Consider the following 15,121-nt stretch of genomic DNA (forward strand, 5'->3'; position numbering starts at 1 on the left):
ATATAAATCCAGTGCTGATCTTAATCTGGCAACCACTCTAACACAAGCCACATGACTAGTCTCCAAGACCAACTCAATCATGCTTAAAGACAATACACTGTTGCAATATTTCTGCTTTTCTGCCACTTTGGAGAAGTTAAAAAATAATTTTAAAATTACAGTTTAAAAGGAAAACAGTCACTAAGAGACAACAGGATAAGAAAAATATTTCTGTAGACTTTAACTCATTTGTCAAACAAACATCATCATTGCTAGAAAATGGGAAGCAGATGATTGGTAATTGTGCATATGTTCATTTCACAAGATGGACGAGACATCTGGATTTTCAGCACAGTATTTTCACAGCACAAGGCCAACAGTATTCATCTGCATGCAAACTAAACACACCTGCCTTCTCCTGCTGAAAAAGAAAGCATTTCCATAAGAAAAGTGTATTTGAAAGTGGTAAAAAAGCACCTAGTTTAATTCAGAGTAAATAGCACTCGCAGCAATCTCATCATTTCCTTATTTTCCAACATTTCATTGCGTGACAACTCTCATTATATTGAAGTCCTTCAAAAAGGACCTCTCATTTTTCACTTTAGTTGCTCCCAAAAGCCCTCTTTCACCATGAAGCTCTTTCTAGAAGACGACTGAACACTGCTTCATTCACAGCCATTTGCACCTGCCAAACACATCAGCTCATACTGAATTTAAGAGAAGAGACAAAGAAAAAAGCAGCTCAAGAGATTCAGTTACTGTTTTCACCAACACAAGGGACATTCATATTTCTTAAGTGAACAAATCTTTCAGCCTCAGCATCGCTTGTTAACTTTACTGATACATTACCAATTCCTCATCTTTAAAGACCAAGCTGTTTTTATTATTATTCACCCACTTGGAGCGAAAATGTAGAAGCAACACAGTAACAAAACTTGGCATGGGAATTACTTTTCTGTAGTACCCCCAGTAAATCCCAAACAAGTTCAACTTGCACTGCTGCAACTATTATGAAACAAAAAAATGCTCAAGCGAGATTATAAAAGCTAAGTGAAAGATGACATGCTTCAGAATTCTACACAATTTGTCACCAGTTACTGACGTAGCAAGTTTACAGGCAAGAAGCAAGGACTATCGAAAGACAAGCTACACCCAAAAAGATCAGTTTTGTAAAATGACTATTCAAGAATGCTTTAAGAGGACAAATTTTACTAAATTATTATCTAGCTTGAATAAAAACAGAATATATAAGCCTAACTAGGGTCCTTGCACAGAAGAGGCAAAAGTAACTCAGAATTGAGCCTTAAAGGAAGACCAGAGTATTTTGCAATCGCTTTACCATTACAAAATTGTAACACGTTAAATGAGGCAACATTTTATGGAAAATTAGTAGGAGTGTTAATGTTTTGATTTAAACAGCTGAAACACTTTTGAGCATGTTTTATGAGCACTGAGATGTGCTGAGGAATGTAACAGACAGAATTCCAACTCCTCCTTCTCAGTAGCTAGCATCCTTTAGACAAAGCCCCAAAGAGTGTTCCCAGGGCGCTCTGTGGCCACGTAGCAGCAGTACGGAGATAACAGCAACAGAGCTGCAGTACCTACGCATTAATTCTTACAAGCTTTCCGCCTGCAGCTGTGTGACACGCACTCACCTGCTGAATTATTTTGGAGTCTTTTGGAAGGTTTTCCCTGGGGGGGACTTTTCCAAACAACTTCCAGCCGGGAGCGCTTTGGGCAGCAGGTTTGAGTTCCTTTGTCCTTTTAGTGAAAAAGTTTCTGAAAAAGAGAGGAAGGTTTTATTTTTGTTTCTTGTGAGCACATAAATATTTTTTATCTACTTACAGTTTAAACTGAAGTCGCCACTGCAGAGATTTACTGCTCAGCAAACGCAGCGTGCTACCTTCACTGTCTCTTTAAAGTAATCAACTTGACTGAAGTAGCTTTCATCACAGTCACTCAGATACTAACACAGAATTACTTAACATTCAATTTAACCTTGAAATCCTAAGCTACCCTGTGCAAAACCAAAGCTGTTTCAGCAATACCGAATGCTTCCTCAAATGTAAGTTAGGAGCATGCAGCAGCTTCTACAGTTTCGTTTGTGGCTTAACAGGCTATTTGAAAACTGAAGAGCAAAAACCTGGAAGTCACTGTGCAACACACCAATTTAAAAAAGAAATGAGGAACTATTTCATTCACCAACATTTTCCGCAAAACTCTGTTAAGCTTCTTGAACTTTTGTAACATGGACCAGAAAACCAGGGAAGATGCACACAGCTCCAGTTTAGCAGATACCCAGTGCCTAATGCAGTTACACTCAAGTAGACAAATGACCGTGCTGCTGAATTACTTTGTAGAAAGTCATCCATCACGTGGTCATAGTAGGAACCATTTTCTTCCTGTCCTCTGTTCTGAGTCCAAGATCCTTCCTGATATGCTTTCTCCAACTTACGCTGCTTGCCTCTTCCCCCTTTGTTGTCTCCTTGCACTCACTGTAACAGCGCGGGTGCTGCACACGCTATGGGACACTGCCAGCACTACCCGGCAGCTCAGCCTCACTGCTGCCCACCCTGGGGAAGCTGAAAGATTTAACTCTGATAGCACCATAACAGAGCTGGTTTATGATTAACCAGGAAGCTGGAAGATTTCAAAGTAAACTGTGTAAACACACTGAAGGCTTTAATTAATATCTCCAATAAAAAAAAGGATCATGTTTGTGGCTCTTAAGAAACTTTATTAAAAACACGTAACCCTAACACTAAAACAAACTTTCCAGAAACTAGTTCCACACATTCTGTGGTGTACTGAACTATGGAAAGGCTTGTTTTGCTCTCCCATGAATGTACAAGTGGAAAAAATATACAATTTTATTTAGAATTCCATTAAATTCTGTTCCTTCTGAAGGCAAAAAAGCTGACCAAGCTTTGCATCATTCATCAGAATAAACCTCACACAGGAATTCTAATCCAAGAGTAATTAATGGCAGGTTTACAAATAAGCTTTGCTTAACTCAGGATGGAAGCACACTCTTAATACATTATTTTGGCAGCTAACAGCATCGCATCTTCTGATGTGCTGGTGACAACAGTGAAGCCTTACAAAAGTGCTGTTTAATGAACAGCATCTGTGAAAGCTTACAGATTGCATTCACTGAGCTACAGGAAGTGCACTACATTTGCTGCTTAGAATATTCATGAGCTCTGCAGATCCCAGGAAAAGTCCCAGAAAACACCATTTTGATAAGGAATCTCAAAATCCATTTGAGAATTTCAAAACTCCTTGACAAACCTACGTGGCAAAACTGAGTGATGACGCTTGTTGAGCAGGGACGGAGGCATTACATTGGCTCACCCAATGAAGTTCCAGTTTACAGAACCCCAGTGACAGTTACAGTGTTTTCTCCCTTCTAGTTGTACAGCCACATTGTAGTGCACAGACATGCTCTCAAACCATACACCAGCTGAAGTACCAGAACAGGAACAAAACCACCAAAAGCTACAGAATAAAAAAAACATCACTATCACATGCCAAGAAACCTATGCTCAACGGGGTTTAGGTTACACTACGGGCTGTCACAATCACACAGCCACAACAGCTGCAGTGACACAACCAGGGGCATGCTCTCTCCTTACCCCATGAGGCTTGTTCCCTCCTGGTACCCACAGCACACAAATTGCTTGCTTCCACCCTGCTTTTCCTTTCCAAATCACTTTTGTTGCTAAGATAAACTGGTGAAGTCTAAACGCTGCTCGAATGGCACTTTGCTACTGTTACAGAGGAATCAGATGTTTATCTTCCCTTTCCACAGCTCTGCGGCATGCAGGTAATAACAAGCTACCAGCATTTCACAGCTTTGGGCACCCAACAAAACCTGCAGCTGCTTTTCAGGCCACTCTCAGTGCACATCCTTGCGTTTTCAGTCTCAGCTTTGAGACTCAAAGGAGCCTGCCAGAAAGCTCATCACAAAAACAGCTCTGCTGGCGTAGAGATACAGTGCTGTATTATTGATAGCAATCAATTTTATTTTTCAACTCCCATTTGAGTCCAACAGTCTTAACAGTGGCACTAAGAAACAGCACTGACAAGCCTTTATCTGCCTTCAGCCCTCTAGGTTTGAACCGAAGCGTGGATTCTGATTCAGCCCTCCACTCCTACCTTAAAACCACAACCCACAGCCTGCGGCCCATGAGCTACATGCGGTCAGTCTGAGAGCTACAAGAATAGAGAGGCTGCTGGGTAGTCTGGGTATAGAAAGGCGGGAGATAGCAACTGTGCTGGAGCCACAACGAAAAAGAAAACAGTGAAATGCAGCTAAGTTGCAAGGTAGGAAGTTAAAACACAGTGCTAGCACGTGGAACTCACCCCACATTGTTCAAGTACTTCTAAAGTGACTACCCAGAAAACCAGCCCAGCTGTTTAGCCAGCAAGTCTAGTGATGCAGTTACAACCAGATGTTCTCAAGGCAGAGCAATCTGACAGCAATCAGTCAGCCAAGGCACACGGGGTCCCTGCAGGGCTTCGCCTCCTCCATCAGAGGAGAGCTGAGGCATCATTCTACTTCCTATTGCATATCAGAGAATCAAAGCATTGCAACCCCACCCAGGGAAACACTGAGAAAACAAGATTTGAAAGTGACAAGAACCAACAAAGGAAGTGAGAGCTGATTATATTTTCCTTTTTAATGAACATCCTAATACCTGATATTAGATGCTGCATAAGACAAGTTTCTAGCATTAAATCCAGTGTAGCAAGACACCAACAGGAAAGAAACAGCACCACATCCGTCATCGTGGGCTTCCTCCCTCCCTCCCACATAACGTTTTGTCACGGAATCATGAAGGCTCAGGAGGGGAATCCAGCATGGAAATAATGCTGCAAACAAGCACCCTGCAGGAGTACAAAGAGCTCAGGGGGTGGTGTTGTGTTGTTTGTGTTTCGGCTTTTGACTGTTTGCTTTCATTTTTTGTTTGCTTGGTTTTGGTTTGTTTGTTTGTTTTTTTCTCCAATTCTAGCTAAAAATGACAAAAAATTGAGTTAAACAACACTGGAAAGTGACATTAGCCTGCAATAACAAGAGTATGTTAAAACCTAGAAACTCCAATAAAATCCCCAGATGAATAAAAGGAATCTGAAGTAACAAGTCAAACCCATTAAAATACTGAATACATATTACGATGAAATTGATTTTGCATCTCCACAAAGAACGCAGTTCTGCTTGTGCACACAGGCTGTTCTTTCTTCATTTGCGGTTCATTTTTAAATAAGCTCTGTATGCGTACAAAATAGGCCTATGACATCTGAATTAGCTGAAAGAAGTTCTTCAGGGAGCAACTTAGGTGTAGTTGGTAATGCTTATCTGGATAGCTGTGCGACTGAAGAGTTAGAAGAGGTATATCCCAGGATTGCTAGAGACGCATTTTCACTGACATAGCATTAAGTCAAAACTACTCATTTTGAAAAGCATACTTTCAGAACAGTGCACAAGCTCTGAAGACCCCTGCAAGACTACAATCCCAAATTCCTCCACAGCTATAACAGAGAATAACAGGAATTACTACATTCACATTGGCAGGTTTTTACCATATGTAGGACACAAAACCTGGTTAAGTTCACAACTTTTCTTCACACTCAAGTCTTGGTTGTTCTGCTAAGGTTTTGCGTGCAACCATTTGGAAGTAGTAGCATAAAAGCATTGCTTGACTATAAGCAATTACCTCTGCTATGCTTTAAAGAAGACTTCTCAATAATTTACATACAGAAACAAGCGTAACTCAACTCTCAGCATAAATAATGTATCATTAAAAAGAAACGAAACCTTCTGGTCAGTCACTGACAAAGCCTGCACACCAGAGTAGGATTCCATTGCTAGTTTGAACTGTTTACATGTAGTACACAATTCGTACAAATTTATGAAGTGTCCAAAAAAAAGTCTGCCACGTGCTCAACAGTGTGCACAATGTCTTAGCTCAGGGCACATGTAACTGCTCACCCCTATTTTAGACTTCAGTTGCACACTAGTATCCAGCAGCTATTTGCTCACTTTCCCATGGTCAGAAGTGTTTTCTCACGTTATTGATTATGGCTGGAAAACGCCACGGGCAAAAAAAATTAAAAGCAAATTCTCCCCATTCTACAAATCTGCTTTTCAACTCATCCTTTACTCTTGTATTTCCACCTAACTTCGCATTTAGATTCAGCAATCAGTTAACATGCAAGTGTTTTACCACTTCATTACAATTCTTGACATGGAGATTTAGAACAAAGCAATACAGTAATAAATTTAGCATTTATTATACGCTCTACATTTTTAGTTCTAATAACATCAGTCTCTTTTGGTTCAATATATGCATACAATTGTTCCAAACACAAGTACATAAGCTCTGCCCTATACCGGAGGAGAGGGAACCCAACTAATTCTACAAGTCACATCCTCCACCACCTCACTACAAGGAGGTACATGTTAGTACCTCCAAACACAGACCTATTGCAGCACATTGCTAATTTTAGCAGCTTTCAGCAACACTAAGCTCTCCTTGCTCTCCACACCAAGACTACTCAAAGTTCCCCAAACCACCATCTACAAAGGAACTTCTGTGTTTGCATCTGTAAAAACTGACAGTCTTGTATGTATTACATTTAAAAAAAAAAAAATGCTAACCAAGAGAATATGCATCCCTGGCAGGACCAAGCTTACAATTTGTTGTGGTTTTCACTTTGTTAATGAAACGTAGATTAGTGATATCAACAGAAATAGCATCTAAAGCCTCAGCTACAATTACATATATCTGAAATATCATAAATTGCCAAGGAGTATCTATGAATGACTGAGGGGCAGGGAAGGAGGAGGTTTCTGACCGCTTGCTGAGGACACCCAGACAAACAAATTGTCACAGAGCTGCACTGAAGGGCCTGAATTTGCTCAGCTGTACCACTCAGGTTCCTCCTGGCTGACACCAGTCCCAAAGCGGATTTACCAACTCTGGTGGCAAAAAGTTTTACTACAGACACATGAACATTTCAGAAGTTTTATGAGTTGGCAGTGTTTAGCAATACTGCAGAACACCCTGTCCAGAACGCTCACTGGCAAACAGTGTTTTAAAAGCCTGAATTATGCTTCTAACAAAGAGGTGTTGCATAGGTCAGCTTTATAAACTGGCTCACATAGTCAGAAACACAGGTAGCAGAAGGTGAATTTCAGGATGCCCAAGTACTAAAAGAGTAAAGGAAGACAATTAGTGCAGCCTCACAATTATTTCTGAGTGAGCTAGCAAAACAGAGCTGTGTGCCAAGCTCCTCTGTCACCTTTGTATTTAATCAGGCAGCTTAGCAGCTCTTTGGACATTATACCTGACAAATTCCATGGTTAATCTTTTGTAACAATAATCGTCACTTGCCCATGCAGTCTAACCCAAAATCCTAGATCACAGAGCTGCAACACGTGGGGAACTTTTACCACGCAGTTGAGCACCTATAGCTATTTCTTGAACGACAAGAAAACATACTCCTGCCAAGCCACAGCTGGTTAACCAGCAACATGCCCTCAACAAAACAGCATTGGAAGAGTAAGAGCCCTTTCCCCACTCACCCAACTGCTCCAGCTCTGTGAAGGGGAAGCCCCTTCTCTTCCTTGCACCAATGATGTCCTACATGCCTTTGCTGCATCCATTCCCACAGCCCATACCTTACAAGTCAATTCATCCCATTCCACTCCTCCAACAAAGCCAATCATATTTGTCAGTCCCTAGCTGAATGACCTCCAGCAGCTCACAAAGGATGATAAGATAGGTACCAGCAACAGGGAAGAGGCATTCCCTGTGTTTTCTGACAACAGAAATTCTTACATCCAATCATCAAGACATCTCCAAGTATAACCGAATGAAGCAAAACTACCTAAAACTGTTCTCATCATGACTCATTTTCATTAAGGCGAAGTCAGCGGCTCTATCATCAAGACAGTCACTATACTGAAGTCCAAACACTCCATCCAAGACACATTTTCATGACAAAAGTGAGACATCTCCAGCCTCTGACACAGCCTACAGATCTGTGATCCAAGTTCAGCGTATAGCAGCATTATGTCAAGGACTGCCCCTGAGCTCGTGGTGCTTACTGCTCCCAGCAGCCTGCTTCAGCCTCAGCCAGCAGTCTTCCTCTCAGATCCCAGAGAGTGCCTGTCACTTACTGGACTGTGCAATTAGTGCCGCAACATACTGTTGTGATTTGTTGTCAATAAATATACCAAGTATTCTAGTGTGGTTAGCGATTCACAATATATTTAACATCACTGTTCTAGTAATAATTATATAAATATTACAGAATGCAGGAATACGTTTTTTTTTTTAATCTGTTATACTTATACTAATATGCACGAGTGATTCCTTTCAGTGTCACCTGATAACTGCTTTACAAAGTGAGCAAGATACTCCCCAGGCTGCCCCTCAGCTGCCTACAGAACAGGAGGAGCAGCAAGACACCTGTGCAAAACCTAAACCTTAGAGCAAGCCAGGGATACTTTGTGCTCTGAAATCTGCTCCGCTTCCCATTCACAGCTACAAACCACCCAAACACCTTCAGAAGCTGATGGCTTATTTATCTGTTAAGGGATTCTGGCATCCAGCATGCAAACATCCTTATTAGTGCCCAGCAGCAGCACAGACAAGATCTTACACAGATGGCTGCATTAGGAACTGAAGCAGCACAGAGATAACTGAGCTTTGCTGAGGCTGAGACCTGGCCAAGGCTGAGCTTCCCCGCTGCAGAAAGCAGAGGAGTGGCATCAAGAGCTCGGTACGCTGGCCACCTTTCTTCCATCATGTCTTACTCAGTACAAACCAGTCCCAGGTGACAGAGGAGGCAGCAGCAGAAAGCCTGGTTTCCTGTGACTCCAGCAGAAGCACAAAGCCTATGCAGATGTTTCAATACTCTCTGTGGATCTCTGTCTGGAGCACAAGTAAAGGAGAAAAGAAACCAATCACTTCATTCGCCTGTTCCCCTGGCTGGCCTTCAGGAGGTTTGTTTAGATCAGAGCTACTGAGGTAGATTTAATAATGCGACCTGTACAGGGGAGACACTTTCACTTACTTGAAAGTGCATTAAATAATGATTTCCAATACAAAACAGAAACTGAATGTGACTTCTTAACATAGGAACACCTTGATGGAGGGTGAAAAATTGCCAAGAGCTTCCTCCCACAGGCTATAGGTGTTATTTTCAGACTGAAGGTATGAGTTTTCCCCTCACTGAAGTCAGAAGTTCACCCACAGAACACGTACCCACTGCTCACATGCTGCTACACCAGTGCCAGACAAAAAGCACTGTGCTCTGCACAGCTGCTGCCAATGCAGTGGCAACCAGCAGCAGGCTTTTTCCTTCCACCAAGCCTTCACTCAAAAACCTGCAGGATCTTTATATTCGAGTCCTATATGTCTGAGAGAAGTGTGACAAACCTGGCTACCAGGCTGCAGCATCAAGGAGTTTCACTTCCTTAGGAAGCAATAACAAAGAGGCTGAGAAGCACAGCGCCATCAAGACTCCAAGGAAGCTTAAAGCACTGCCTGCCACCCAAAAAAGAAAAAACTGTCTCTTCCCAGCTGAAGAGCAAACACCAGAAAGAGATGTACAAAAACAAACAAAAAAAAAGATGGGCTTTGTATCATAAACATCTCAGCAGTCCCAAGAAACTGAAGGGAAGGATAACATCTTCTTCATCCATGCAAACAAAATGTGACCTACAACATTAGATTCCTTTTTTAGTCTTAAGCAATTGAGACAAATATCCTAATGAATAATTGAACAGTTAGTAGAAGCAGAAAACTGACTCCAGGAAAAATCCTGTTATCGTGATGAGACTCCCAGTGCAAACACCTGTACTAACACAAAGTATTACACTGTCTACCAAGAGAGGAGAGAAACTGCTAATAATATTCTGGGTAGTTTAAACTAACAAAGATTATACCTACAGCATCAAGGTCTTAGAAGTGCAATCTATTTAGCTACCTTTTTAGGAAAATATGACACACTGCAGACAGAAGTTGTAGCAATACAGCAACCTTATACTTTCCTAGAGGTAAGCCAGTATGAGTCTTCCACTTGCGCACTTGAACATCAACTTTGACTTGCTACTCAGCACACATCCTAGCTGCAGCGCTAGGTGTACAACATCCACACACTCGTGGTGAAACACTCATTGATCCTGTTTTTCAGAAACAAAATACCCTTTCAAAACTATACAACAGGAGGCCTAGGAGTGATACTTTGTCTAACAGCTATTTTCAACTCTCAGACCTGGAGAGCATGGTTTTCTCAGAGAGGTTTTCTTAAGCGGCTCGGAATTAGTTCACTCACAAGAACAAAGCTGCTGTCATTTAGGTAACTTCGCTACAGCAGGACACTTGTGGAGAGCCTTTACGCATCCAGTAAGAAAAACATACAATTCTGGTAAAGTTTTCTATGTGTGCAGTTATTAGCAGTGTTTGGAGCTGCAATGTTTACAACTGATTGTCTTACTCTGGAGACTGCATTTACTTAAGTTGCCAATATCTGTCATTCAAATGACACTGGCCACCGTGTCAACACAATTTCACAAAATAAGTTGTTCTTAATGAACAGTGTTTGAAGAAAACACGGAAAAGTTTCCATTATGATAATATGAACACTTTTTCTAAGAAATTAAATATGTCTCTAACTCAGGGAAAATGGAGGTTGAAGTGACAATGATTCTTTTAAGATTTGGGTCCAGGTGCTCATTCTCACTTCATCCAGGCAGCTGTAATTCTCATCAGTTGTAAGCATCTGCTTGGTCACTTCAGTTACAAAACAGTAACAACTACGACAAATGAAAGACTAGATCTGACAGAAACAGAAAGGTGAACAGCACCTGCACAATTTCTGTGGGCAATCTCTGTTTTAGTCCCTGAACCTTTCTCCCTCCATTTCTCTTTCTCAAACATTGCCATTGTATTTCCTTGACTATTAGAAGCTCTGTAACCCCCCATTCCCATTCTCTCTCCTCCCTACCCCCCAGGTCTGTACAGAAAAAGAAAACACAAGTCTTTCAGGATGTCAACAAGAAAGAAGGTAAAGGAAATACATGAATATTATCTAATCCCTGCAAAACTCCATCCATCAGTTCCTTGATCTTTACACAGACAGAAGGGTCAGAAGATCTGCGGCAGCAAGGACAGTTCACACTCCACTCAATTTTTTGACCCAAGCCCCACAAAACAGACGTGCAGCTCTTCCCCTGGAAATCCGTAGCCATTTATGAACCAGAAAAGCTCTGCATACAAATAGAACTATCAATTCTGTATTAAACGTTCACAAGATGCAATTGTACATGAGGTGTGCCTGATAGTTCAAAGAGCTGCAAGTGCTACTTCACAACAAACTGAAAGTAAGCTACAGCTCTGCAGTACACAAGCAGCACTGCTCAGAGAAGCGAACCGTTTTGCAGCCTCTACAGTCTCTGTCAAGGACATTTTCCCAAGCAAGAAGATTAGCAGCTTGGGAAGAACTACCTACTGAATGAATCATAGAACTGTGTTTACAAAAAGGGACAAAACGTGGGCTTGAGCAATTTCTCCATTCTTTGTTCCTACATACACGAACTCCATTCAGCTTCTTACCATCCCCAAGAGTAAAGATTTTTCAAGACTGCTGGGGAGTAAATGCAGCAGTTCTGAGCGAGGAAGGAAGGATGAGACTAATGGCAGTTTCTATAAGCATATGTACGCCAACACCATACATGCTTTTGCAATCCCGTGGAACTGCTGCTCGCAGCAAATTCTAGAGACCTACCAGCAGTCGTAATTACAATTTGAGTTCTTTGTGATCTTATCAGGAAAAGAAAAGCTTGTTAGATTAATTCTGGAAAACAAACATTTGGGAAAATGGTGCTTCACAACAACAGCAGATATACCACTGCTGTTGTCAACATTAAGCTTTGAACCCAGGGATCAGAAAGCAATCAGGAACTCTGTCAGCTACCAGGTACCTACATTTATCAGGTAAACGTGCAGTTCAGGAAGGAACAATGGCTGCACGAGTTGAGAAAACGCCTAGCACATACATGTGAAAAATGAAGTAAAATCACCTTTAAAAGAGGTGCAGGACCTGCGGCCATGGTAATTATCCCTGCCTTAATTCTACTGTCCACTTAACATCCCTGCTCACTGAACTATTCTGTACTCAGTAAGCCACTGGGGCCACCCAAAAGCAGCTGAATAACCTAAGAAGAAAACGTTGCAATTGTAAGCTGCAATGCAAGACCACAGAGCTCAGAATGGTGCCTGTACACAGCTGTGCTATGAACTCCAAGCAGGAGTACAAAGCAGCAAGAGATGACTCTCCAGAAGCCACCCAACCATAGTAGCAGCACAGCAGAGATGAGGGGCCTTGCCACTGCACCCTGCTCCGTACACCTCACTTGAGAGGCATCCCACTTCACATGCAGAATAAAAAGACAGCAAAAACTGCAATTTTGCATTAAAAAGCTGTTTGCATTCGCTTGATAGGATTAGTAATTTGGCATAGATACAAGATAAGATCCCACGATGAAATACTACACCCCATGCTTACTGAAAAATATCCGCCAGCCCTGTCAGTAACAATTATTCTGAGATAATGGGAAAGTTTCCCTCCACCTGGAGGGCACAGGCACTCTCCCTGCAGCAGAACCATGCAAGGAGCTCTGTGCACAGCTGCTCACTTCCCCCTGCCTCCCCTCGGCAGCTTCTCCTCCCGTTCAGCGACACAAAGACCAAACGCCGATCATTTCAGCGAGCTGCGCAGCAGGCCAGGCTGATAGCTAAGCAGATGGAAATAAGCAGCTGGAGAGAGCGGCCTCCTAACCCAGATCTGCCATGGCGGGGGAGTTCATCTGGTCAGGCAGTTACAACATGGAGCTTTCACACAGACTTCCTCCTTGCTTTCCCACAGTTCCTTACCAAATAGCAGCAAGAAAGGCCCATCTTTTAAAAGAAAGGGCCATATAATTACAGCTATTGGGAAAAAATAGGAGCTATTGAATTTCAGACAGCTTGTAAACTAGACAAAGAGCATTACAAGCATGAGGCGTCCTACACAAGACACACCTGCATTTAGCACAGCCCATACATTTTCTCCAGTGTTGAGAAAAATGTGTGTGTCCTGACAAAGCAGAAGCGAGCTGCCCTCTTAACAAAGACTTCTCATAGGACACTGCCACACAGTACAATCTAAAGTTCAGGAGAACAACACCATTTATGGCTCCGTGCCGATTTAAACATTCAGCAATCACCTGTGGGGAGGGTTCACAAGAGGTGACCATTCAATGGCAGGGTGATTTCCAACAACTGCAGTTGAGAGTCAAGGCAAAGTTCTTTGTGAAGAACCAGAGAAAAACCCATTCACAATGGCAACCAGTGGTTTCAAACAAACATGAGCACTTTAAGAAAATAAGAAGTCCAGGCTTTTAAAATATCAGAAGCAGGTAAGAAGAACTGACTGCCTCCAGAAGTTATGAAAATAAAGTTTTACTACCACTTCTCTAAGCAATTGAGAACACAAACTCATGTTACTCTACACCTAAGTATCAAGTACGAGAAGCCTGGGCTTTTAAAAAAAACTACTAAGAAAAAATCTAGAACTGGACTTCATTAATGAATCTCATAGAGCTGATCACGTCTGGGCAAGTCACAAGTACAGCACTTTCTCCAACATATACACAGAGCTGGAGGCAGTCCCTGAGGCCAGCACTACTCACTCGGCACAGCCAGCTGGGCCAGCAAGAGACTATGAAACAGTTCCCTGCAAACCCATCCTTCACTGCAGTGTCACCACTCTGGCTTCTGCCACAATAGATGCAATTAAATTTTTCCAGATATTACACTGAAAACTGCAAGTGTCCCTGTCTGCTGACAACAGCTTCCATGGCACGCTGAGTCCTGCCTTTTCTAGGAGCCAAAGTTCTCCAGAAGCTCATTAAGCCATTGCTCTGGAGCAAAAAGCAGCAAGGAGGCAAAGGGAATGCAACACACTGCAGTGCACAGAAAGTGAGAAAAAAGGGGATGGAGGGGAAGAATGCCCACAGGAAGCAGTGGGAACAGGGGACCAACTCACAGTCCATGCTCGGCACAACAGAGGCAGCTGTGATCACACCACTTCGCTCAGTCCGGATCCCACCTCTTCCCTTTTGTGATGGCAGGCAAAAGTGGCCCGTTTCTGCCTGGGATCATGCCTTGATAATCACTGCTCTTCCACATCAACTCTTTTCAGTCAGTACATTTAATCTCATTCTCTCTTCTGACAACCCTCTGTGCTATCAGAGCAACTATCACACAACAACTGAAGCCACAGGGTTTGGGAGAGCAAAAGAGAAACCGGGAAACGTTAACTCCCACCTTCTAAGGACAAGTCAAACAGAGCACACCGTAAATTATCACGGACAGGACGCATCTCCTGCACGGCACGATGAAGAGCTGTGACAGGGACAGTTTCGCCTTACTCTCCATCAATTTAATCATCAGCACCACTGGGTTCACCCAGGCAGCACAGCGCCCTGGTGCACGCAGCACACTCCAATGTAAGCGCACCGGCTCCGTAGCGGTGACAGCACCTTTACCGCGGCACCCCGCACGCAGCCCGTGCGGGGCTGAGCCGCGGCCCAGGGACCAGAGGCGGTCCGGGGCGGCCCTCCCGGCCGTACCTGCTGAAGAACTCGGCCAAGCTGCTCCCGGCACCGGCGATGCCCGCCCGCCGGGCCCTCTCGGCCGGCTCCTGCGGCGGCTCCGGGGCGGGGGGCAGATGCTCCGGGGCGCTGCGGCGGCGGCTCACTTCGTACGTGTTGCGAGAGTTCAGGCTCACGTCCGTGAAGGCGGGCGGAGCGGCGGGGCCGCTCGGGGGGCTGCCTCCCGCCTCGCCCCGCAGGCAGCAGCTCCGCAGCGGCTCCTCCAACGCCGTGCCCGCGGCGGTGCCGCCCCCCGGGCCGGGCGGGCAGAGGAGGAAGCCCCCGTTATGCAGCTTCGCTTCCTCCTCCTCCTCCTCCCGAGGCGGCGGCCCGCCCGGCAGCAGGAAGCCGGCGTCCCCGTTGGTCATCCTCCCGCGGGGCCCCACGGCGCAGGCGGCCCCGTTGGCGGCCTTCTCGGGGCAGCGCCGCCCGCCC

General features: G+C 43.8%; 1 protein-coding gene across 2 annotated transcripts in view; it reads right to left on the minus strand.

The window, feature by feature from the left end:
* Positions 1–15,121, minus strand: part of TBC1D12 (TBC1 domain family member 12) — a gene marked incomplete at its 5' end in the record, with an annotated part of 37,215 nt that extends 22,094 nt beyond the window's left edge. For both annotated transcript variants that reach the window (XM_021397675.1, XM_021397674.1), the window contains 2 exon segments: positions 1,635–1,758; positions 14,666–15,121. In XM_021397675.1, coding sequence (XP_021253350.1) covers positions 1,635–1,758; positions 14,666–15,054 — 513 coding nt within the window.

This window comes from Numida meleagris, chromosome 5, assembly GCF_002078875.1.
Source record: "Numida meleagris isolate 19003 breed g44 Domestic line chromosome 5, NumMel1.0, whole genome shotgun sequence".
NCBI classification, from domain to species: Eukaryota; Metazoa; Chordata; class Aves; order Galliformes; family Numididae; genus Numida; species Numida meleagris.